Here is a 26,198-nt window from a genome sequence, read left to right on the forward strand (position 1 = left end):
CACAACAGGGGTAAGAGTTGTCTGGGTTGTTTGGTAAGTTGGCAGGTTGTGTTATTCGCAAAATAGCGTCTGGATACAAGTTGTTTTTATTCACCATGGGCGCTTTAGGAAGCACATTGTGGTATTAAAATGGCTGAACCTCTATAAAAGAACACACAAAGAGATGTGTTTTCAGGATGTAGTTGCAGCTTGGAGGTTGTTTTTCAATGGGAATCTCAAAGTGATAACAATAACAATCCTGCCACTGTGTAATTAAAGTTTTCACCTTAATTCCATCAGAATCCATCAGCCACCAACACCCACTGAAATCATGTTCGATCTGATGTTTGGGTTGTCTTCTATTGTCATGTTAAACACAGGCAGTAGACGTTCCATCCCAAAAGTTTGGCCTCTTAATATTAACAAATGTCCATGGAAAGGGAGGTTCTAAAAGGTCAATCTGGATACCTAAAGGTCATCTGAAACACTACATCATAATATCTTCATGCAGTTATTGAAATTACTAGAGGTTATTGCCAAAAATGTGTTGAAAAGAGCTAAGTTTTGTGCCATGGAAATCCAATCAGCTCAGCTTCAACTCTGAGTCAACGTTTCAACCAAATTTTACGACATTTTGTCAAACTATCTCTGAATTATTAGCTTTCAAACATAATGACTGGATAGTAAAAAAGTGTAAGGGTGGCCATTAGGAAAATTCAGTCATTCCTTTTGTTTGCTTGTCATGTTGTCTAATGATGAACCCTTTTGATCAGTTGCTTAAGTTCTGAGGTTTTATCTTGGCCGCGCTAAGAGCTGGACGAGCAGTAGAGCAGAGTTTATTTGTTTTGGCAGCTTGAAGGCAGCAGTTGGTTCAGATCTACTCTAACACTGAATTCAGATTCATTGTGACATGTGTGTGAGTGTCCGTGTGATGGAGACGCACCGGCTGGGCTGGATATGGTGACGATGCGACCCTTGGCCTGTCGCAGTAGAGGCAGGAAGCTCTTTGTGATGTTCAGCGTACCGAAGAAGTTCACCTCCATACAGCCGCGATAGTTCGACATCAGCGATAACTCAGAGTCTCCAAAGTTCACACACACTCCGGCGTTGTTCACTAAACCCCAAAGACCTAAAGGGACACACAAGAAAACACGCAATAAAGATTAGACAGACTGTATCGTAAAGAAGGGAACACTGATGTGACCCCTCAGTGTTAGCAACAGTAGCAGAGAATGTAACTGGATTCCACTAAAATGGAAAGAGTAAACAACAAATTCATAAAAGAATGTGGAATACCACATCATTTACCCTTCTGTCTTGGTTTGTGTCTTTTGTGGTTCCTATTTACACCTTCATACACTAAGGCTACGTACAGATGGCAGGTCTTAATGCACAATTAAAATTTTTTGGTGAAGTCCGATTTTTTTGTGTGCTTGTTCATATTACACATTAAATGCGACTTCTGTCAGTTTTGACTATGAACTGAATGTAACCCCGAAGTGACCCACATGCGCAAAAAAAGGTCCTGACGTTATACGTGACCACACAGACACGCACTGTGATTACACTCCAGAATTGTGATGTTTGTTGCATTTCAATGACGTAAAGGTTGGATCAATGCGAACTGGCTGTTCAGACTGAAATCACATTGCAAAATATCAGATACATATTGGATTTAGGACCACATATGAAAGTGGCCTGGGTCGGATTTGAGCTGTTCAAACTGTCTTTACCAGATCGGATACAGGTCACATATGGGCAAAAAAATTGGATTTGGGCTACATTCACCTGCAGTCTGAATATAGCCTAATTCACCCATGTAGAAGAAACATCAAATTCTATTCTTTTCATTTAGGGTTGTGTCCAGAGGAGAAAACAACAACAGCAGTTCTAGCTTTTATCACCAACTCTCTAAAAACTCTAAAAGTTGTTTCTTAGCCCCGTGGTGTTAATTTTCCTTACCATGGGTGACCAGCAGAGTGACTCACTACTCCCTCTAGTGGTCACATAACTCCCACACCCCATCAATGAAAATAAATTCAGTTCACATATTTACAATCCAATATGTTGGCACCTTAACTTCACACTTCGTTATTCTTCTTTACAACTGAATTGTAATTTTCAAAAGTTACCTAAATTTTTTTCATATACACCCTTTAATCAATACTTTATCTATCTTTTATTCCTTATATGTATGTGTTGTGTTTGTTAGAAAGTTATTTAAAAGACAGGTGTTGTTCAAATAAGCTTGGTAATTATTTTAATGTATAGAAACCTCACTTTTAGGTTGACTACATTTTCTTGCATCATTAAGACAAACTTCACTTTTTTTGGATTATCGGTTACATCACCCCTCCTTCACATTCTTGCAGCTCAGAGGATTTATTGTTTTTGTTCGACACCAACACAGAGTCCAATCCGTTGCTCAAACACTGAGTGGAAATCAGACCATAATCACAACCTAAACAGTGCCAACAAACTGCAGTGCATCCAGCTCTCTCTCTCTCCAGTTCTGCCTGTACATACAAGCCTCAGTCAGCCTTATCTGACCTGGTTGGCTGACCTAAAATCCCACGTTTTTACCACCATCCTGGCAGCTTTGGTTAAGTCTGTTGTGTCTCAGAGCTGATGAAAGATAGAAACAAAAAGAACATCCAAGTAAGCTGGAAGGAAGTCAAACACCTGTGCAGGTGACTTCCTGCAGGACACGGGTGAATCATAACTGCTGTATTTAGGTTCTGGCAAGTTACGGCAAGAAAGGAGGCCAACATCAAGTGGATGAGAAACAAAAGAACAAAAAGATTTACATAAAGAAATAAAGGCAAAACAAAGAGGGAAGATGAATCTGTGTGTAAAGTGGATGGATACATAAAAATAAAAGAATAAGGAGAATGCAGAAGGGAGGTATAAAAACAGAAAGAGGAGGTTGGAATAAAACCCCTCCCTTTGGCAGAGATTTCAGTTTTTTATCTTAAACTGCTGAAGGTAATTTGGCAACATGACCGATCTGTCAAACATACACAGAGAGTGATCAATGTGTTATTGTTGACTTTACACATTCTTTCGAGAGTGAGTTGATCTACACCAGTGTCACTCTAAAGCAAAGTGCTTATTTATCACTGATAAGATGGTGACTTACAGATGAGGTTTTTCCTTCATCACATTTACTATCAAAGAGCAAAGACACTAAACACTCCGGCTGAGGTTGAGAGGGGAATATCATTAGTTTGAATGGTATGAAAACATACTGTCCATATGTGTGTCAGGAGCGGCTGCAGATTAGGAATGAAATGTTTTTGTTTCTAAAAAGCATCTGAGCATTCAGACGACACTGAAAAACTGAAAAGGATAAGCAATCATAAAGGTTTATGTTGAAAATGATTCACTAATCAGAGGTTTTACAATCTTTTGTGAGTCATTTTGGGAATCATTTCCTTCTTTACCATATGATTTGGATGGGACAGAAAAAAAAAGTTCCATGTTATTGTTTTCAGCGTTCTCACTAGGATTTTTTCACACTGTAGGGGCACCATGTACGCAGGTGTGCGCTGCGTACATGGCGTGAGTTTTGTAGGGGGTCCGGGGGCATCCTCCCCCGGAAAATTTTGAAATGTATAACTCTCTGAAACACTATTTCCTGCATTTTGAGGGGCAAATGTTGAGGAATGAAGTCAAGTTTTTGTCTTTGTTACAACAATGATTAAAAGCTAAAACTTTTTATTTTTAAATTTGTGAATGGCAATTATTGATGGGAAACTGATGGGAAATTAGGGATAATCGGAGCGGCACTCACACTACACGCACGCACAGGCTAAATTGTAGATAGAATTTTCCACGGGTGATCATTCCGTTTAAATAAGATAAATTGATTGAAGTCTCATTGTCAGCCAATGAGCATAAGACAAGTGATGTTGCCGGGCGGGTGTCAGACAATACAAAGGCACACAAAGGGGTGTTGATTATATTGTTCTCATTTCCTCTCTGCAGCGCTTTGCGCCAAGACAAAGGAATATATTTTTTCAAATTCAAATCTCGTAGGGCTGCACGATTTTGGCAAAAAAAAAAAAAAAATCCAGATTTTTTTCCTCTAAAAACTTGATTTTCGATTTCGATTTTTTGGTAAAACTACAAAAGACAACAGAAGTCAGCATGTCGTTCTCGTGAGCAGCCCACAATGCAAGCCACTGCTCCCTACCTCAAATCTGTGATGGCATCACGTGATGAACCCACAGTTTTTTTTTTCTTCATTAAATCTTTAAAATGGAGTATACAAACAATGTGTACAACAAGAAAATAACATAAGTTTGCCAGAGGGAATACACTACAATACAATGTCCAAATCAGAGCAAATACTGATGGTTTTTATAGCCTTTTTGGTTCCAGATTTATCTAACAGCTTTGAATAAAGTTCAACATCTTTCAAAAAATAAATAATATTTGGTTTTGTGTTACAGAACTTACATTTGTGAATGACAAATTTAGCAACTAAGAGGACTAAATTAATTATAAGGATAAAATGGGTTTTTTTTGCTTTTTGGGGTATCTGGGCCCACAGAAGTGATACCAATGTAAGTCAGTGACGGGCATCAGTCGTGCATGTGCATGTGTGCGTGGACCACAGAATATGAGTGATCCACATGCGGTTCTATTTAAACTGGGGGATCCGTGCGTGGAACCGACAGATCCAGGACAAGCTGGAGGGATTCTATCTGTGGAGCTGGTGGATGTGTGTGGGCACAGGGCTGTCTGGGCTCCTCTGCTGAGGCTGATGACCCCGCGACCCAGACCTGGATCGGAAGAAGACAGTACGGTACGGATCCAGGACAACGTAAGATGAGTGATCCCCATGCAGCTATGTTTCAATTGCGGGATCCGTGCGTGAAGCCACAGCTTATATTGCTGTAAGTACTGCAGGCTCATTAACAGATTTAAAGTCTGTGGTCATTACACAGACTTCTATGAAAGCCCACTGTCACAGATAGGAGGAAGAGCGTACTGTAGCCCACAGGCACATGGCCTGGAGGCACGAGAAAGATGAAATCGATTTTACCATTTCCCTTTTTTAAAAATCGTCCTAATTAAAAAATCAGATTTCGATTTAAAATCGATTAATTGTGCATTCCTAAAATCTCGTTATCATTACGCTGGATGATCTCACACACACACAAAAAAACACCACTATGCTGGTTGAAAGACAGCGCCGCGGGTCAAATCTCAGTGTCGGGGCCCCCCAGGGACCGCGTCGGGGGCCCCGGCTTTCACTGACGCTAACGAGAACCCTGGTTTTAGACATCGGTATTTACAACAACTTTTGCCAAACTTCACTGTAAAATATGTGACTTTTAGTGAATATTTACATGGAGAAAAACAGGATAACTGTCTTAGTTTGTATTCGCACATTAGAATTACTGTAACTTATTTTTTTAACTTTAACTTAAAGTTATTTCCTTATTTCTATCTCATTCATTTTTATTTTATGCCTTGTGGTGGCGCTGTGGTTAGTGCTGGTGTTTAAGTAGTGTGGGTGGGACTATCAGGTGCTGTTGAGTTATCTTCATGATGACGGACATATGCTAAATGTAGAATTCCACTTCCTATTTCATGCAGCCAGATTTGTATGCTGATCTGTATTTTGGTTTGGTGGTTTTCTCACATTTGTGTTTCGTCTGTGTTGATTTGTTTAGGTTTTCATGATTTGTAATAAACCGCCTGTGTCTGCATATATTCACAGAGGGAATTAGAATTACCATGACCTGAATGAATGAGAATATAAATAACTTTTTTGTGACTGCCAGCAGAAACAAATATTACACAATGTGCCAGCAAACACCTGGCAGCACCGAGAGTTCAGTTTCCTCTGTTCATTCGCATATAGATCAGAGAGTACATGTGAGTGTGTCAGTGACCTTTCCTTCTACTTCTTTTATTACATACCCACACGCATTCATTCTGCAAAGGCGCTGTAACCTTACATGACTCAAGAGTTGAAAGCTGGCAGCCCAAGCTGGATAATTATGACACAAGTGGGGATTGTAGATTTAAGGTAATCATGTTGGTGCTGCAGATGCTGTACACCGTTTTCTGGAAGTGAAACCTGAGGCACTGTATCCGACTGCTCAGAGACAAAATGCCCTCAGATCACCTTCCACTTCAGTTCAAGATGCTACAAATTGTTTTGTTATTTAAACAAGCTTCCCACAATGCTGCCTCAGCCACCCCGTCTTCACTTTCGTGATTTCGTAGAAGGCTTTTGGACAAACATAACTTAACCCCCCCCCCCCCCCAAAAAAAAAACAAACAAAAAAAAAACAGTTGTGTGTGTGCATGTGCATTTAAAGCAGCAGTCCAGCACTTTGAGGAAACTCAAACAGAGAATAGAGGTACTGATGTACCTTTGAGGCCCAGTTTGGCCTTGGTGTCCAGTAGGGCCTGTTGGACCTGCTGAGGCTGGGTGATGTCCACCTGAAGGAGGGTGAGGCGGGGGGAGCAGGTCCTCTGGAGCTCCCTGGCTCCCTCTCCTGACATGTCCAACACGGTGGCGAACACCTCAAAGCCGAGGGCATCCAGGTGCTTAGCTGTTGCCTTCCCGAAGCCAGAATCACAGCCTGCAGACGCAAGCACAAGGACTTTTAGTACGTATGTATGTATGTACCTTTATTTTGGCAGGAAAATGCACATCAATGAACACATTTATACATTCCATTTCAGTGTAAACATGTAAATACGCCAGACTTAGCGTCAGTCCTAATTTTCATCCGCAGTCCCCACTTAATAAATAAATAACAGTGATCCGTGCAATACAAAACAATACAGTGGAATAAGTGTAGTACAGAGCAAGACAGTGCAATACATTACAAATAGTACAGTTCAATACACTACAATATAGTATAGCATAGTAGTTAAGTACGACACGGAAGCACTAACTTAAAACACTTATTTGTCAAACGTTATGCTACTACCTACTACACACTTCTACTCCACTACATCTTAGAAGCAAATATTTGACTTTTTTACTGCACTTCAGTTATCTGTCATCTTTAGTTCCTTTTCAGATTATAGTTTCCATCCTCTTCCAAAGATAAGATTAGACTTTATTGTCTCTGTGTGGAAATTAAACCATATACAAAGAAATGTAAGATACTGCTTATGCAATGTGACATTAAAATGTACATGAAATAATGAATGGAAAACAATGAGAGATGATTTTAACTGTTAGTAGTGTTGTTTTGCATGTGCTGGCCCTCTGATATAGATCTGAAGATAACACATCCCATTAATTCTGAATATGTGACAGGTTCTGCAGGATTTTTCTTTTGTGTGTCTCTCCACATCTCGTTTGATAAACTCTTAAAAAAAAGTATCTTCTGGATTAACTACATGTTGCATTGTCACAACGCTGTTTTTTCTGAGCTCATGGTACATTTTACATATAAATGGTTCTCATAGGACGGCGACGGTAAAAACATGATGATTTTATTAGAATGATTATAGAATGTTAAAGATGTCGATTAAACTACCAACAGTTTATAAAGTCATTAAAATGACCTCAACCATAAACATCAACAGCAGTAAAATATGATATATACACATTAATACAAAAGAAAAACGACTCAATATGTTAATATCTGACATAGACCATTTTACTGCACAATTTTTCACTTTTCATTATAGTAAGTGATTTAAATGCAGAACTTTTAGTGTAGTATTTTGACAGTGTGGTAATGATACTTCTAGTGAATCTCAGGATTTGAATACTGAAGAGAACTGTCCATGAGATGCCAGCGTGTTACAGTTAAACATTTAAGAGGTAAGATGTACCGAGACTATAATAACAGAACACCAAATCTGTACTTGGCTTTGTTACACTGGCAAAAAAAGTGCTAAAATCAACACAACTCCTCCTTGAGAAGGAATGGCAAGACTCCAGAAAGGTGTGTTCAGGTACAGTATATGCTTTCACAAAGGCTGCATTTGTGACTGGGCACATCACGTAGCCACACAATGGATTCATGTTTGTCCTCAGAGCCAAATATTGTACGAATGCTTCAGCTGTCTCAACGATGTTCAAAATGATCTCTGTCATCAATGTGTGGACTTCACTGGTTGCCAAAACCTGAGTTGAAGGGTTTTATGGTGAAGGTCAATGTTATTTGTTTAAGGGAAAAAATAACAGAAGAAGGGAGATAAAGGCACAAACCACTGTGTGCTGCTTGTAAAATCATTTGCTCGTTTTACAGCCCGTTACAAAGTTTCACAGCAGCTATGAGAAGATATTTATTTTACGAGCAACATGTACAGTTTGTCTGGCACCATGAAAGGAGTAGATTGTTTGATCTGACAATGTACCAGCAGTAGATAATTATCTAATATGACATTCAATTTGTAGTGTAATAGTACTGTCTGTTTTACATGGTATTGACAGGAGACCATTTCACTTTTCACTGAATCAACAGTAGTATTGTCTGTTTTTACATTGTATCAACAACATTTTATTGTCTGTGCTCACATTGTATCAACAGTAGACTATTGTCTGTTTTGACACTGTATTAACAGGAGGTTTTAGTCTGTCTTTACATTGTATCACCAGTAGATTATCGCCTGTGTTTTTACGCTGTACAAACAGTAGATTGTTGTCTTTTTTTCTGAATTACCGGTAGATTGTATTTACTTCGCTTTGACAGTACATTATTGTCTCGCTTTACATCGTATCAACAGTTGTGGATTGTTTCTGTAACAGAGCTGAACATGCCATGGCTCACTGCCTGCTGGGCTTCATAGAGAACATTTCTCTGAAGCAATTATCTTCGCAACAAACAAACAGGCAGTAACATCTCTAAAATAAAGAAAAAAAATTGGGATGGATCCATCAAGTGGTGCCAGTATCTTTTCATGTATCCTGAGGGAACCATTCAATCCCATTTGAGCGAGACATGACAGTCTTAATGCAGGATTGGCAGGAGACCAGAGGCAGATTGGATCAACGTGGTGAAGTGTTAGGCTGCTTCCAGCGTAATCTCAGGCTAAGATCGCACCGATCAGCTTTCACCTGGATCGTATCAAACAGAGCAGCGATGACTGGAACATAATCCTCCTCCCTGTCCTGCTGATCTGCTCAGGAGGTCAGCAGGTGTGTTAATAAAAAGGGAAGGGCTGTTATCAGTCCAGGTTTGGAGCACAAAGGCTCTGGGTTTCTGGTCCTTTTCCTACCTTTTGTCATAAAACAATCAGATGAAATGAGGACGCTGGAACTGTGTCATAAAACGAACAGATCCATTTACTATCTAGTAAAAGCAATTTAGCATAATTACATGAGTCAGTTCCTTTCTTCAGGGAAATAACATTACATTTGAAGTGACAATCCCTCAGCTTTTACATCCTAGTTTTGGCTTTACTGCATATTTACTGTTCAGAATAAAATGCCTGGATATAGAGGTGTGAAGTACTTTCAGGAATCAATTTTCAGGAACTTGTGCTTTACTTGAGCATTTATTTTCCTGACAATGTTTCTTTTTACTCCCTATATTCTGAAGTACTTCTAACATTTTCAGAACAGTTGAGGGGAATTATCCATTAGTTTTACCTTTTTGTCATCTATGTGGATCTTCCCCACATCAGGACATATTTCAACATAAATACATGAGACAGTAATGCAAAAAATGACATCACAAATAATAAACATGACCAAATGAAAAGGATACGACAGACATAATGAAAAATCAAAACTCAAAACATGATGTTAACAAAATAAAAATAATGAAAAAGATATAAAGTGAGACAAAAAAGGAAAACTAAAGATTAAAAAAATTGTCCTGAAAACAGATGTGTGATTTTACTGGATATAAAACTAAATATAGACTTGTTATTGTCTGAAATTACACATCGATTTGTTCTCTTACACATGCATGATTCACATATGAATATACTGAAAAGCTGTAATCTGCATATTATTGGTATTTCTGCATAACACATGACTATTTTAATATAGATCATTTCATAGATTCATCTTCAACTACTGCAAGTTCCAGACGTGACAAAAAACAGACATCAAGGAAAAGGTAACAACACACAGTGAAGGCGTATTTGCAATCCGCAAAGAGCCTCCATAATGTCACTGACACTGATATGAGTGTTAACTTTTCCAAACATTGGCTTCTCCGTAGTAGGTTCTGATCATACCAGACCAAGTAAGGCAGGATCGGCACAGTGTTCCAAATTAAGCATCACTATATTTCATGTGTATCATGTTTACCTCTGTACGAGGAAGTACAAGTTAGAAAGAAGTTACACAACTTTGCTTTAAGCTGCCAGGTTTCACTCTAAGTTTCCCAGGAGTATTCATAAATAAGGCATGTTTCTCATGTGCCAATTTTCCATCAAACCCAACCACAAACAAACAGAAAAAAACAATCCAGTTCAGGGATCCTGTTAGTACATCCTCATCTTAATAAACTGAACTGTCAGCGATGAGGAATGCCACCCGACCATGCAGCTGCATTTATTAAAAATATTCAGTGAACTTAAAGTTAAATTTGTTAACAACATACACTGCGTTTACATAAATTAGGTTGCATAATATTGTCAGATGGTGGTGCTGGAGGCCACAAAGAGGAAGTTGAGTTGTTGTTGATTTTCACCTAAAAAAAAATTTTTTTTTAAATGGACATCTTATAATAGCAGACACATTTAGCTTGTTTATACAAATGCTGGGGATCAGCTGATCCATCATGTGAGCTGCAAATCTGCTGGTGTCAATCTGTTAACGCTCAAAGACCTAAACAGACACCAGCGATCAAAAGAATCTACTGATTTAAAATGTTGAATAACTGTTGAAACATTAATCCTATCAGTGCGTGTAAATAATTGAAGTAAAACAAATAGGACCCATTTAGACGTTCAGAAGCTCCTTAGTGAACGTGGAAACAGTCATTTTCTGCAACACTGATTCACCAGTAAAACCCACAGACTTTGACAAATTTCAATGGTTGTAGACTCTTGTCTTATATTTTGCTGAAAACATCCCTTTTCTTCAGTTTCCTCGGTTTTGATATAATAACCTTTGAATTTATTGTGAGCTTTTATGAGCATCTGCATGGTCAATGATTATAAGAAAATACCAGATTTTCACAGAAAAATGCAAAATTCAGAGGTTAATATTATAACATATGGTAATAAATTACTTAGGAAAGGTTTAATTGAGAGAAAAATTCAATTAGGAGTCACCACAAAAATAGAAAGCCAGTAATATACTGTTTTGCAAAACCGACTAAATTTTTTTCCCCTAATTCTGCTATTTCCCTAAACACTATCAGATATAAAAACCTCAAACTGCAGTAAAATGCATGGATACATGGACACACATACTACAGTGACATTCAAGATCAGTGATGTTTATAGCACTTCTATCATCATTTGGAAAAGAAAAAAAAAGACACACACATCTATTATTTACATACTTTTGCAGTCTTCTACAGGTCTTTGTTGCTTGTTTTATTACCATTTTGGAAACTCTTCCATAATATTGTATGTTATAATCCTCATTTTATTAGTGACTTTTTACCCCCCCCCATTCACTTTATTGTCCCTGTAGGGAATACACGTGTATTCAACACATGTCGCTGATTTTATTGTGCATTTTGTGTAGGTTGTGTTGCCCGTAATTGCCTTTCCAGTGTTTATTTAGAAAAAAAAAAGTACTTATTGAATAAAATCCCTTAAAGCACTGCCTGCTGACTTCAGACATATCTGGTGTCTTTGGAAACCTTCAGATTTCCTTCTGAGAGTCTGAACGAGGTTTGAACCAAACACCAGGACATGCACGGTTTTAACAGCTATTAAATCTCTCCTTTTGCAGACAAACGTATCTGAAAAGTGAGATATATTTTCTGTACTGATACGTCAACCTTTGTAGTGTCACTAAATCTGCAGAAGGAGCCGCTGACTGCCAGCAAAGTGTCAAATATGTACAGGAAGAGAAAAAAAAATCCTGCTTTTATCCACACATATGCTTTCCCAGAAGGGTGCAGAGACAGAGCCTCCCAAACAGCCGCTGTGAGGAACTGTCACGTACCCTGCAGCACCCCCAAGTTTCCCAGAAGTCCCGGCACCTACAACCTGATCCGTGGTGGTACGCTGTGTTCTGTTTGTTCTGTCCCGCGCGGCCTCTTTTGTGCACCGGGTGCCTGAAAAGCTCTTTTGGCGAGAGCGTCGGGGCGTTGGCACGCTCCTTCACTCTGTGTCCTTGGAGGGTTTCCAGAGTCACGTCCCGAGAAAGAAAGATAGAGTGAAAGCTGGCTCCAGAAATACACACCGCTACTCCACACGTTACATAAACACTGTTTACACCTGATTTTACTGACATAATAATCACACACCCCCACTCTGTTTTCTCACTGGGACAAAAGCACGTGTCGCTGCTCAAAGGTTCACCTCTATAAAGCTCTCTGGTATGTTTCACCTTAAGTCTTAGGCCTCGTTGTGTTACTGTGAACATTTTCACAGGCAACGGGTTTTAGCTCCAGCTGTTTCTGGAGGCCTTGTGACTCTTCTGGAGCTTGTGATGCAAGTCACTATATTCAAGTTACTCAACTTAAGTCAAAGCAGAGAAAAGAGCAGGTATTTCTTTGCAATGAACAGTGGAAAATACAAACACCTCATTACTCCGCTTAAGTAGACCTTACAGTTATCTGTTTAGTTCTCTTTGCACACAGCCAGTACAAATGTTCTTCACAGGCCAGTTCTTGATAGTATTACCTCAGTTCTTAAACAACCATCCCTCTCCAGAGAGCATTAAGATTAGACTGCTTTCCAAAGGTTAATGGTCACATGGTCTGATGAACGCAGATTGACCCTGTTCCAGAGTGATCGTCCATCAGGGTGAGAAGAGAGGCTGATGAAGTGATTACCCACCATGCCTTGTATATACAGGACAAGCCTGTTGGGGGCAGTGTCATGGATTGCACACCAGAGTCCAGACCATGACTGAAATAAATGTTGATCTTGAATCTATAAGCATTGTGTAGTGTAATCTAAATCCAAGGTAGTACAAAATATTTTATGTGTGCCTTTTTTTGTCACAAAAGTATACATGGAGCAAACCCTTTTTTGGTAATTTCTGGTATTTGTTTGTTTAAAAAAATTACCATACACATTTCATTGTTTTCAGGTGTTTTTTTGGGATTGTATTTAGCAAAGATAATTTTCAATAAAGTCAAACATAGCTTATTGCATGTGGTGTAAAACAATTTACCCTGATATTCTGGAAAGGAAAATACTGTCCAACGATAAAGTGATGAAAATGTTCTTCACTTAAATAATTCTTCCATTTTGTTGTCACCTCCATCCAGACTTCTATCTTAGGTAATACACTATGGACATCTACTCACCTGACATGGTTAAACAGGTATGGTTAAAGTTTCTGATGTCAATATTTTCCCTCTTCTTTCTGTTTTTGGGGAGTTTTAATGTTACACCCAGTGTTCTGGGCCTTAAAAATGACAGACCCACACACTGGCCCACATTCCTCATCTTGTCCACCAGTGACCCCACACAGCAAGCCTCCATTTTCCGCTGAGGGTGAACAGAGATGCGGCCTCAAGTTACATGATGCTGACCCAAAGCCAAAGAGTGATGGAGTGTGTGCCACCAGCTCTGCTGTAAATGGACAGACGTGGGTGTCCACACGGTAACAGGAGCTCACACCGGTGTAAATAGATTGTTAAAGGAGAGTATCAAACTCAGATGTGAAAGACAGTTTGTCCCTGAACATGTGGCGGTGTTGGTGCTCAGACAAGCTGTAGAGGGATGAGGAGAGGGTGTTACGTAAGGGGGGCCTCCCAGATGAAGAAACAAACGTAAGGACGAGCAGGGGGTCTGAAGAGCAGTGAGCAATGTCTAAGGTCGAAACACACATCTGTGTCTGGGCGGAGGTCTCCACACTGTAACATCTGCACACAGCGGTCCCACCTCCATTGTGTGAACACGTGGATCTAAAATTATTCACAGAGGGCTGCAAGGACATTTCAGCTTTCTACTTGGCGAAAACGCATAGTTTCACATAGCTCCACACTCTATTTTAGCACTTGGCCAGAGTTGGAGATCAGTCAAATCAATCATGACTAGTGCTGCAACAATGAATTGATTAAATCGATCCAAATCGATCCTTAAATGTGTCGACAACAAATTCGTCAGTTGATTTGTTGGGTCTTGAGCATGTTAGTATTGAGGCATCCCCGTACTCTGTGTAGTGTAACAGAGGAATACACAGAGCAGCATGGCTGAGACTTCAGATGCCGGGCAACCCTGTTTGGCCTAAACGTAGTGCACCATTTATGTAACACAACTTGAATATGGAGAAAAAATGGCAAAAATCCCACGGTGCAGTACGCTTCGGGCAAACAGGGCTGCTGTGGCCACTGGGAACATAACATAAACCTATCTTATGGTAGCCTACGTGTTGTGATTACTTTAGCCCGCTAGCTAGTTAGACCCTATTATCGAAATTATAATGTTTTCAATCCAATCCATCTGTGTTTATCAGGCCATCAGATTAACGTTACCTATCATTGAGTGGAACTAATACATGTAATGGTAGTTTGATAGCCTCTAACCGAAGCTGGTTGAAGACTATAGCTTGCTAGTCTCTAGCCATAACAAGTCTAGGTAGCAGCCTAGTGTTCACTAATCTGGGGTGCCGTAAACGGGGGGTAAATATGACAAAATCATGGGGCCCAGCATTCCCAGGGGGCCCAGCGGATATAGGCTAGAAGTTGTGAAAATTTTGTGTAAGCTCTGGAGTAAAAGAGAGGCACAGAAGCCGGGAGTCGGACGTCCAAAGTGAAGTTTCATTTTCAGTTTCACGCCAGTTACGGTAGTTATGGCACTTATGGAATGTACCCCCACGTATATACGCACCCCCATCAAAACTGCCTTCATCTAGATTTACTTTTCATCTGTCTGAACAGTTGGCCTCAGAGGAAGAAAACAGGTGAAACTGGTTATATATTCAAAGAGCTTTAGTTGCATAAATTACAGCTCTAAATCACAAGGTACGCCTAAGGTCAAATCTGCGCTTCTCTCTGAACATATTCATGTAAGAAAGTTAGGATATCAGTCAGAGCTACATTCCAAGCCTCGCACCGCATCACGATTTCCTTTCCGAAATCACACGTGAGAGTTCTATTTATTTATTAAAAAGTTTTGGAGGGGAGGGCATTAGTCTCCATGTGCACAATCTGTTTGCACATTCCTCTAGTACTTGTTCTAAGATAATTAGAACGGCTCTGCAGAAAAATGATGCAGTAATAAAATCTGATGTTCAACTTTACATAACGGGATACATTAAATGCAGATGTAAATACCGCACTAGATAATATTTCTGTGAATGTGAGCGTGGTGTAAGGGGTCATTCAATGTGAAGAACCCACAGATTTCAACCCTATCATCTATATCTTGTGCACTCTTTGGGTTTACACTACAACAGTTGATAAAACCTAAAAGACTGGAAACTAAAAATAACTGTCAAAATTCTACACAACACACACTTCCATGAAAGCAGGTAAATTCTCTTATAACAACATGCCATTGCATTGTGTTCCAGAGGAAAATGGAAAGCTTGTGTGTGTGTGTGTGTTTGTGATACTGACCTTTCACACTGCCAACATACATTAACATGAACAAATTAGAATGAATTCAGATATGTTTTGACTGAGATTTTATTTTTTTAAATGTAAAAAATGGGAACTTTGGGGACTTAGCTTGACTTTAAATTGAAACCAAAACCAAACTGAAAGTCTTAATACAAATAAAAATTAATGAAAATGATCAGATTAGAGTCCGTTGATAAGGTTCTATGTGTTCATGAGGTACTATTTACCTGTCTGGGAGTATTTCAGATTGATTAGGTTACTGTGGTGTTGTCCTCTAAACACTTCAGTAGAAAGTAACTGGATTGCCTCTCTTTTTGCTCCTTGAACCTGTTTCATCTGTCACGGACTGGCAGGTGTGTTCTAGGATATTAAGTGGGATCTTTAAGGTAACCTGTTTTTTGTTACCTGAAACTCATACGAATCCAGGTGGGAACAGACGTCAGGGCGCCTGAGGACAAATGAGGGACTGAGATGTAGGTCACTGATAGGTGGTGCTGTAGACCACCCTCTGTATATCCCTAATATAATAGTATATAACATTTTTATTTACACTTGTTCTAGAACAAAGGTAAAACCAGTAAGTAAAGTAAAGAATGAGGTGAAATCAGGGAAAGTGAAAAGTCCTCAGGCTCTTCTTTCACAGGCTTTTGAAATATGTTAGACATCCCTGAACAGAGACGCCTTTTACAGCTCCATGTACAGAACAACGTGGTCGGAATCCCTCCCCAGGCCCTTTAACCCCTATTCACACCTTTACTCATGGGAGGTTCAGGTAACAACCCACAGGTGACCTTAATCCTACAGAGGTTAAATACCTCAAACCCCCATGGGTCACTAAGAGGCCCTCTGGATATGTTACAAATGATCAAGGGATTATATTTTGTAGTGTCTTCAACACAATGCATGTGATTGTTATATAGGAAAAGGAACATTCACAAATAATCCAAATAATAAAGCACTTAAACTATAAATGGATACAAAGATTAAACCTTGAAAAGTGACACCAACATGGGCGTCATGGTTAGCACTTCAATTCCCAAATGGACCGGGACCTTTCATTACTGAGTTTGCCTGCTTTTGTCTGTTTCTTCCATCAACAGAAAAGGTATATGTAGGTTAATTCTCCTGTCAGTGCCCTTGACCGCAATATTGATGAAGATCTGGAGTTGGTTCCTGAGCACCTTCAATGCCAGCTTATTTCTAATACTAGGTCCTGTATGTGTATTAGGATGGGTAAAATGTAGAGACAGAATTTACATCCAGGAATAATTAACTGAGTTAGACTTTGTTTTCAGTAACATACTAATGAATCATGAAGCAACATTTATGATTAAAAATCAAAAATATCATTAAGAAAAAGAATAGTAGAATGGGAGAAATAAGAAATAGTAAAAAAAAAACAAAAAAACAACTGTAATAACTGTATTTTCGTGTCATTTTTTCCATCTTTTACTGTCAGTCGACCTGCTCAATTTGTAGATAGAAATAATTCAGTCTAAGGGTAACTAATGATACCTTCTGAAAACTTAAAGATGAGCATTATAAGTAATTTCTCCAGTTAGTTCCATCTAAATCCCTCTAATAAATATTACTGTATATACATAATACAATAAAATTATTAAGTGTTCTGGTATTACAACCTGCATATTTATTTATTTAATTCATAAACATAGACCTGTTTTATTGTACAGCTCAGTAGATTAAATTCAATGTGTTCTGTGCTGTGAATGCATCGTTCTCTTCTGAAATGATATGGTGATGTTCACAGTGATGTGCTGAGAACTTCAGCTCAGCATGTTCCCGTTCCGGATGTGTCTTCTGAATGAATGTCAACTCAACGTCCCGCTGAGAACATGTGAGGACGATGATTGCTTCATAACTTGGACACACAAACAAAATGACTTCATCATCCAACTCAAACAAACGATAAACCATATGTTGGGGCTTTAAAGTCATTATCGTCATGGGAACATCTGAGCAGGAGCAAAACGTGATGTTACATAACGACATCTGATAGTAAGGACCTGAATGAGTGATGATGCTTATTGGCGCTTACCAAGAGGACAACTGGTCCTCTCTGACCTTTTCATCCCACTGTCTCAGGAAATAGACAGATTATATCAAAGTCTATAGAGGAGGCGCATTTCTATTTAGCACCTGAGACATAAAGGGCTTGTAGGGAATGGTTTGTATCTGCATAATGCTGAACTCTGCTGAATGTTCTCTTATTGCCAAGTGTCTGATATCTGAGGACGAGGGAGAAAGGACAGCAGGGAGGACAGAGGATGAAGATGCGGAAGAAGAGGAGGAAAAGAAGGAAAAAAGGTGAGATAAAAATGGAAGGATTGGAAAAATAAGCAGAGCTGAGGGGAAAACCAAAGAAAGAAAGTTAAAAAAAAACCCGAGGTGGTAAAGGATAAAAACATCAAGAAATACATGAAGTTAAAGGATTAGACAGAAGGAGCAAAGTGGTAACAGGTGGTTCTAATGATTTTTCATTGTCTTCCCAGCTTATATTAAAATTAGTGAAAGCAGGAGAAGCTGCACTTGTCTCTGTGACTTTTGTTTCAGTTGGACGGGTCCGACCACAGCTGTTTAAGCCACAGCTCTGGACAAGGGATTTAAGTGTCCAGGGAATAATGAGGCCTGACTCCTGCTCTGAGTTCATCTCCTTTAAGGAAGATCTGATGGATATCCAGGAACCAAAACGAAGAGGAACAACATTTAAATTCCAACAGGCTGTTATAGCTGCTATGTTTTCTGCATCATTTTCTCCCTCAAAGTTTCCAAGTTCCAGGAAATTTCTTTTGTCTCTCAAGTATCATTCTTTTTTTCCCCCCTGATACTATTATATAATTTCTAGATTCAAAAGGAAAAATGTATGGAATGCCAAAATTAATGGATTAAGCTATTTTTATGAGATGATTTAAGTCCTGAATTATTATATCCTCAGATTTCCTCTGAAATTATAAAGCCACAGATTTCCAGGAACAAGATCATAGTGTTCTGCACCGTAGAAGCTGAAATATTCAAATACCTTCCTGTCTTTCTTTGAGCACAATTTCAAGAATTTCCTCTGCTTTTGGACTACACTCTAATTTCTGTCACCTTTGAATTTGCATTTTACAAACTGCATCTGCTATTTCATACAAATTTCTTCATGTATGTTACATATTCTCCCTTAAAGCACATCTGACTATTCTGCTGAATTCATGTTGTCATTGCATATAAGAAAATTAGTCTTTTTTCTTTTAGTCCTACCCTGTCGCTGCTTAGCAATTGAAGAAGAAACCCAAAAACAGAATTCACACCAGTATTTCTACTGTCACACTGTGCAATGTCACTATACTTAAAGCTATTTTGCTTCACTCACTTTTTTAAGACTATTTATTCCATCTCACAGGGTTTATGAGGTCCATTTAAGTCTTGTCTTTTTCAGATATCCACTCACAATCCACAAATTCCTTCTTTTCCAGTTAATGCACACGATGAGGTGATTTGTCAGTAGCTGATCTTCCTACGTTTTTGTCCACAAACATCTCCGTCGTAACTCGCTCCACAGCAGGCCAAGTTCACAGGGCCACTCGCCGCACAGATTTACCCTGATAAGAAGAAAACCGCCTTCATGAAACTGAAACCCCAGGGCTGAACCAGAAGTTATCGTGTTAACCCTTTAATCCTGCTTCGAGATACACACCCCGCTGCTTCCAGAAGATGAATCCTTTTTCGACATTTATCCCGTAGCTTTCCATGGAGCGAAGGGCAAATAAGTTATCCTATCCGACTCAAATGACCCAATATCCAGGCCTTGAACTTCACCATCTCGGATCCGATTTACCCAGAGACTTCCCTCCAGGTCCTGAAGAGGCTTGCAGTTTGAAAGGCACAGTGCCAAACTGCAGCGCTGCCCGGTCAGCGAGCCCTGTGACTTCAACACTCATCCTTCAAAGAATGTGCCTCTTTGTATAACACTTCAATTAGCTTTCTAAGAGGTTTACTGGGTCCTTTTTTTCACCGTGTGCTCTTATTTCCAGAGTGAACCCTCAGCGACCTTTACGAGCTTTCAGGAGAGCCAATTAAGAACGAGCTGTTGATTGACTTTTCTTCGCTGGAACCATTTTAAATCTCTTCTTAAATATCTTATGTAGCTCTACTGGAGCCGACAAGGAGGATGGGATGTAAATATCCACCCGGAAAGGGATATTAATAGTTAAGAACTGCAAAACAAACAAGTGAGTTGACACTGCAAACATTGTTGCTCTGTGCTACATGCAGAAAGTAGTATTTCCTGCAGAGTTCTTGGAGTGAGGACTGAACACGTCAAACGCAAGATAAGGGATTGTCACTCCACGTTGCCATGGTAGCAGACAACTACCCGTCTCAGCCAATTGACAGCTTAGTGCACGGTACACAACACTGATCTAATTTGGGATATACGTAGCACGGTGACTCGTTGTAGTCATGAATAAAGCAGAAGTTGTGTTTGTGTTGTTGGTTTTGGTCCATCATGAGATTCTTTTTCACTAAATCAACTTTTTAGGTTTTCAGTTATTCCAAGCCAGAATGGTAATGTTGGGATGGATTTGACTGGTTGATCTTTTTGTTTTTTTTTTCATTTTAACATTTTGCTTTCTTGTATTTCAATCTTATTTTGTTTTTACATCTTCCATTTTTGTGTTGTCTGTCCCCTTCACAGACACTGTGACCTTAACTTTATATGAATGATAAAATTTGGTCTTGTCTTCTCAAACTGCTTTCTTCCTGCTTTTGTTTTATGGAATGTTGTCCTTAAATAGGCTATATGTAGTACTGCAATTCTAAAGTCCTACCAGCAGGGGGAAGTCTGGTACCAGAACACACTTAGAACTACCAAAACCCCCAACAAATCAACGCCATGTGTCCACAGACTGCATTGCTCACTGAATAGTCATAGAGCTCACCATTTCCACACTTCAGGTTTTGTGGTATCATCAAATTTTCTTCTTCCAATCAAAACTCATAGCCTCACAGTTTAGTTTGAACCATGGATCAACAAATGGCCAACTTAGCAAAGATAATTCACCCACACTTAAAGTAATTTCTTGGCATCTGGCCACTTTTGTCAAAGACCCTGTGACGTTCCTTTACCTCATCATGAGAGACTAGCAGAGACCAGTGACTCACTACTCCCTCTGGTGGTCATGCACATTAATGATCATTTTCACCCTTTATTCGGAGAGTGATAGTCTGTGGATACATAGTATTGATTCATTGGTGGTTTTGCTAGATGTGAGTGCATCCTAGTACACAACTTCTGCTGTTGGTTTTTGTGAATATCAGTGCTACACACCATTTAAAGGTCCAGTGTGTGATATCTCTTAACATTGAATGGTCAAGTTGTAGACCAATCAGACAATCACAGTTTGTTTAGACTGTTTTAGGCTCTTTAATTAAGAGGCTATTAAGTTTAGTCCACAGTCAGACATTGTGGTTGACAGTAATGCACTTAACACTGGATGCCACCTGCTACAAGACAGGGTAAAGAAAAACAGGAAGTCTGCCCAGAGTTACTGTAGAAATATGGTCACATGATAGACACTGGAAGAGGAGCCACTCCCCTGTGGATGCCTAATTATAAGGACAAGTGACGCCACCTTTCCAAGCATCTGTGTGGAGACACAATGTACAGCAGTAGAGTCACACCTGACTGTCTTGATGATTAGTCACTGCCAATCCTGTACTTAACCCCTATTTGCCCGAGACAGCCCAAACTCAGTCTACAAAAAGGGTTAGAAATTATATTTACTTAAATTACAATATATTGAAAGAGAATTTGGGGATTCTCACCCAATGATGCCAAACAATTATCAATCAGCGCATCATTAAATGTCCTATAAAACCATGCCAATGACATAACATGTACAAACATAATATACCTATACAGAATAGAGTAGTATGGAGCAGCATTTTCTGCAGTGATGGGTCAAAATGTCCACACTGCTGTTCCAGAGGGCGATTTGTTTTGTCACATCTCTTCGCATCAAACATACAGGCAACCACACCACAATATATGATATTAAATTCCACAAACACACCCTGTGTGCACTGATATAAATGATCAGCACAAGCAAGTCAGTTTAACCAGGAACAAAACTTCTGCCAACTGAAACTCATATTAACATGCAATTTTAAGATATTTGAAATGGTAATGATCACTTGGAAGTTCATCTGTAAATCTGATTACAGTGATTTGGATATAAACACCAGCTGAGGTGAAGACAACCTGCAGAAAGTCCTGTCTCATTCAATAATAACCCACGAAACTACTACTTTCTAGGAATTGAAAACCCACATATCCCATGAATTTCAACCAAAAACACTGAGGCTCTTGGTCCATCATTGCATGGTGTTAGCACACGTCTTGTCTCATAAACTTTGAACAAAGGTGTGGTTCACATTCCCCACAGTGACCTCCTACGCAGGAAGGAGAGCCGTTTGATCAGGAGGAAATAAATCTAGGTTACATAAATAAGTGAGGCAGTATATTCAGACATGTAGCAACAATAAACCCTGTGAAGCGACAGTGTGTCCTACAATTGACTGAGCTATTGTTATTGAATTAGGCCAAATATCCAAAGAAGTAGGCTGTAATATTTATGAGTCATTCAATACCTCAGAAGCTGGTTAGTCAAACTTATAAAAGATCAATGTGGTTTTATTGAGCCCAAGCAAGAATGAAAAGGTGGGGCTGCTGGTTAATTGAAACTGTGTGGTGTGATTTGACTGTCGAAAGCATCCAGCTCATCAATCATAATTTGGTATTTTTGCCCAATCACGGCAAGAAAAACATGAATCTTGGACTTCTTTTGTTCATGTAAAAATACCACCATCATGTATATCCATCATATCCTAAAAATGTCATACATTGGGTAGGTCTTTGCAGATGTGCTGAGGTGAATAGAATAGAGAGATAAAAGCTGCAGTGCTACTTTGAACCTACCAAATAAAGAGCGTACTAATAACTTCAGTGTTTACAACTAAATAACCCTCATTACAAATGATTTATAAATCCTTAATCAGTGTAGTCTTACAGTGAAATAGCTACTGTGCAATACTTTATTTTGTAATTACTGTTTTGCTTTGTTTCTCTACATGTGAGAAGTGCAGTTGGAAGCCGGGCCCTGAAACCAGAACTGTGAGCTAAAAAACGGGGAGAACTTGGCAAAACTCCAACATTTTGAAATGTTTTGTGGATTTATTGCTGCAAAGAATCCCCTTCACATGCACTGATTCTGTGCAAATGTATGGGATGAAGGGATGATTTGTTAAAAACCACAGAACAGATCCAAAACTTCACTCATTTTGGTTGTATCCATGGTAGCAGCCTCTCCTCCCCTAAAAGTTACCTGAGAATTGTTGTTAAGTTTCCACCACCAAAAGTCTCTTTATGTGCGCATTACATGGCAGCAGAAATACACAAAGGGCCAGTTTTCTGTTATTAAACAATCGCAGTAATCTGCAGATTGGAGAGATTAGCTTGTTAACTACGAAACAAAGAGCTGTGAACCAGTTGGCCGTGATGCAATAAAAATGTGATTAAGTCTGCACGGAGACGAAGGCCGATTCCAAACAGTGACTGCTGAGCGCATTACATGTCAGACAGTTGCTGTCATCACACATGAATACCAAGATACAGAGACAGGGGGCACCATAAATTAATCAACCACCTTATCAGACTCATTTTACACTGCTGTCAGATAACAGAAAGTGGGACAAAAGCACTGTAAACGGTCATCAGTCATTCCGTGAAGGGGGACAGATCATTTGTCCAAGCAGCTATGGTTTCACTTCATGATCACTCCAACAAGGTGGGCTTTTATTTGTGAAAGGGGATTCCACCCAGACTTCCTCCCTGCGGGCGACTATTGTTCATCGAGACTAAAGTGTATGCCCCAAGAGAGAAAAAGGACCCCAGGCTCACACTATCAGCAGACTGAGAGCACTCAAGGATCAGCTTGCCTCCCAAAAGACACTATTTAAGTCTAAAAGTGAGCATAGTACACAGTGACCTGAGTGTGATCTGGTATAGTTACACTATAACATTACAAAACTGCTCCCATTAACCTCTGAAAGCCTTTCCTTCCTCTTTTATGTTGGAACATACACAGTCTTGAAGTACATGGTGTGTTGCTGTAATGCTAAAAGCAGATTAGAAATATTTTGAGCATGCTGTGCTTGCACATGCTGTGCACATGCTGTACTTCATTTCATGCACTTCCTAAATGTATTCCATTGACCTACTTTAGAAAAACTACATTATTCTATTATTGTTGCTACTTGATTTTAAAGCAACATTCAGTGTCACTAATCACAATAGCCTTTTAACTTCACTTTTCCCATTTTTTAAATTGCTGAAGGATGTAATTTATTGACATTTACAGTGCTGAAATGATGACAAAATATAAGGATTCCCAAAAATGTGTTAACTGTACGTCACATAAAAGGATTTAAAGCAGCAGACGTAAATCTTGATCAGACTTACAGTATCGACAGATTGTTGCATCCTACAGTGGAAGCATCAACATTTTTTTGATTCATGTACAGATGCACAAATTCTTTGACACTGCAGGTTAGTTGCAATAAATTATTCTTTTTAGATTACATGTGGCCATGTGACACAGTATTTACATGTAAATACTGATCACAGCAGCCTCAACTGTCAAATTTATTTGACTTTCAACCATAAATAAACAAAACACACATATACATATGAAGATACATGTGTCAGTATTCAGTAAAGACAAAAAGAATGTAAGGCTGCACAGAAAATTAACTTTTCTTAAAATACTGGGATTGACAGTATCAGAACCCTCACTTAAAGAACCAAAACTTTGCATCCTAATAATGCAACCCTTGACCTTTGTTATTTGAAAACCACAGACACACACCTATATGAAGACAGGTAACGCAGCACTCCAAGCTAAAAATGGAAAAAAAAGTTGCTTTTAACTTTATACACTGTAATTCTATGCAGTGTTTGTGTAAAAATACTAATTATAGCATGGTTTATCATTTTTTTCAATACTGGCTTTAAGTAAAAAACAAAACAATGTGACATTAGCAGGCAAATCTTGTGCATTTTGAGGATACACAAAAAAGGCACCATCTGCTGAAGGATTTCAAGAGTTAAGACTCTTTAAAACAGAGCTACACTTGAGAAGTAAAGACAAAAGCCATGAGCGACTGAGAAAAAGTGATATTTCTTATGGTAAAATGATTTATGGCAACAGCACCGAACCTGACCTGCACTTGTCGAGCCATAACTTAACGCACATGTACTTATCTTTTTCATAAATCTGTCAGATCAGATCACAGTGTCATCATTTTCACAGGTCAAGTCTGAAAAGGAAGGCTGACCTCAAGTTCACTGCAGTTAATGAACAGGAACCATGTAAGACTGCAAAAAAACAGTCCTTTTTCTTAAAAAAAAAAAAAAAAAAAGATTTCCAGTAATAGCACCAGACCTGAATTGCACTTGTCAAGCTGCAACTTACAAGCACACACTTCATTTTTTCTCCAAGGCTGTGAGATCATAATTTCAGGGGTTTCATGACTTAACACACCCACACCACAGTAAACTACAAGAAATTACCTAAAGCAACAGCACCTGCACTTATAAAGCTATAACTTGACATCATACGAGCACAAACATCTCATTTCGGCCATTTATGACCCTCACACACCTTGCCAATGGGCAGAGCCGGACATCAGCTCTTACCTGTGATGAAGACAGCCTTTCCCTGTGCAGGAAGGAGGGGTAACGGCCTGGACGTGATGGATGAGTAGAGGCACCAGGTGAGTCCAAGCAGGGCCAGCAGCACAGCGGCCGGCAGGCAGAACGCCCACAGCCTCTCCACCAGCACCGTGGCCCCCAGCCAGGCCACCAGAGTGGAGGCGGCGCTCAGGTGAGACGCCAAGATCATCTTCTTCATGGCCCCGCCGATGAAGACAGTGAGGACGGTGAGGTAAATCCAGAAGGGCAGCGTGTAGTCCTCCATCATCAGAGAGTAGTGTTACCTGGCTTACCTGACTCACCTGTCTATCTGATTTATGAGTCTGCAACAAGCCTTCTGCTGCCTGTTTCTGTGTGTGTGTGTGTTTATGTCTGCCTCTCAACTCAACACACACTCCCTCACCCGGACACACACACTGACACTGTGGTTGGTCGTTGTGTTGGTGGAGTAGAAGCCGGTGCAGAGCTGCTCCCCTGCCTCTCTCTCCGTCTCAGTGTATATATAGAGCCGAGCTGCAGGGGGAGGAGGGACTAAAGGCAGCAGCCCTCCATCTAATCTGCAGCCAACGGACACAAAGTTTAACAACAGTTTAACACACACACACACACACATACACACACTCAGACACGGTCACACGGCCTCTCCTGGCTGGATTACTATGTGAACAAGATGTTTCCTGCTTTTGTTGCTGAGTACATCTTCTGCTTTTGTTTCTGAAAACATCTTTTGCTTTTCTGAAAACAGATTTTCAGATCTTACTATGGGGATACTCCACTCTACTAGGAAAATACAAAAGAATGGT

At 39.5% G+C, this 26,198-nt stretch overlaps 1 protein-coding gene and 1 long non-coding RNA gene across 2 annotated transcripts in view; both read right to left on the reverse strand.

The window, feature by feature from the left end:
- Nucleotides 1-25,897, reverse strand: part of hsd11b2 (hydroxysteroid (11-beta) dehydrogenase 2) — a 39,178-nt gene extending 13,281 nt beyond the window's left edge. Inside the window, exons 1-3 of the mRNA XM_030130709.1 lie at nt 25,381-25,897; nt 6,372-6,584; nt 923-1,108 (exon numbers count right to left, since the gene is read on the reverse strand). Coding sequence (XP_029986569.1) covers nt 923-1,108; nt 6,372-6,584; nt 25,381-25,663 — 682 coding nt within the window. The 5' untranslated portion in view covers nt 25,664-25,897. The remainder of the gene's footprint in view (nt 1-922; nt 1,109-6,371; nt 6,585-25,380) is intronic.
- On the reverse strand, nt 18,089-21,632 carry LOC115416929 (uncharacterized). The gene is made up of 2 exons (XR_003935062.1): nt 19,321-21,632; nt 18,089-19,225 (listed from the first exon to the last, which is right to left on the reverse strand). It is a non-coding gene; the product is annotated as an uncharacterized LOC115416929 (long non-coding RNA).
- Nucleotides 25,898-26,198: the final 301 nt, after the last annotated feature.

The sequence above is a fragment of the Sphaeramia orbicularis genome, chromosome 3, assembly GCF_902148855.1.
Source record: "Sphaeramia orbicularis chromosome 3, fSphaOr1.1, whole genome shotgun sequence".
Lineage (NCBI taxonomy): Eukaryota > Metazoa > Chordata > Actinopteri > Kurtiformes > Apogonidae > Sphaeramia > Sphaeramia orbicularis.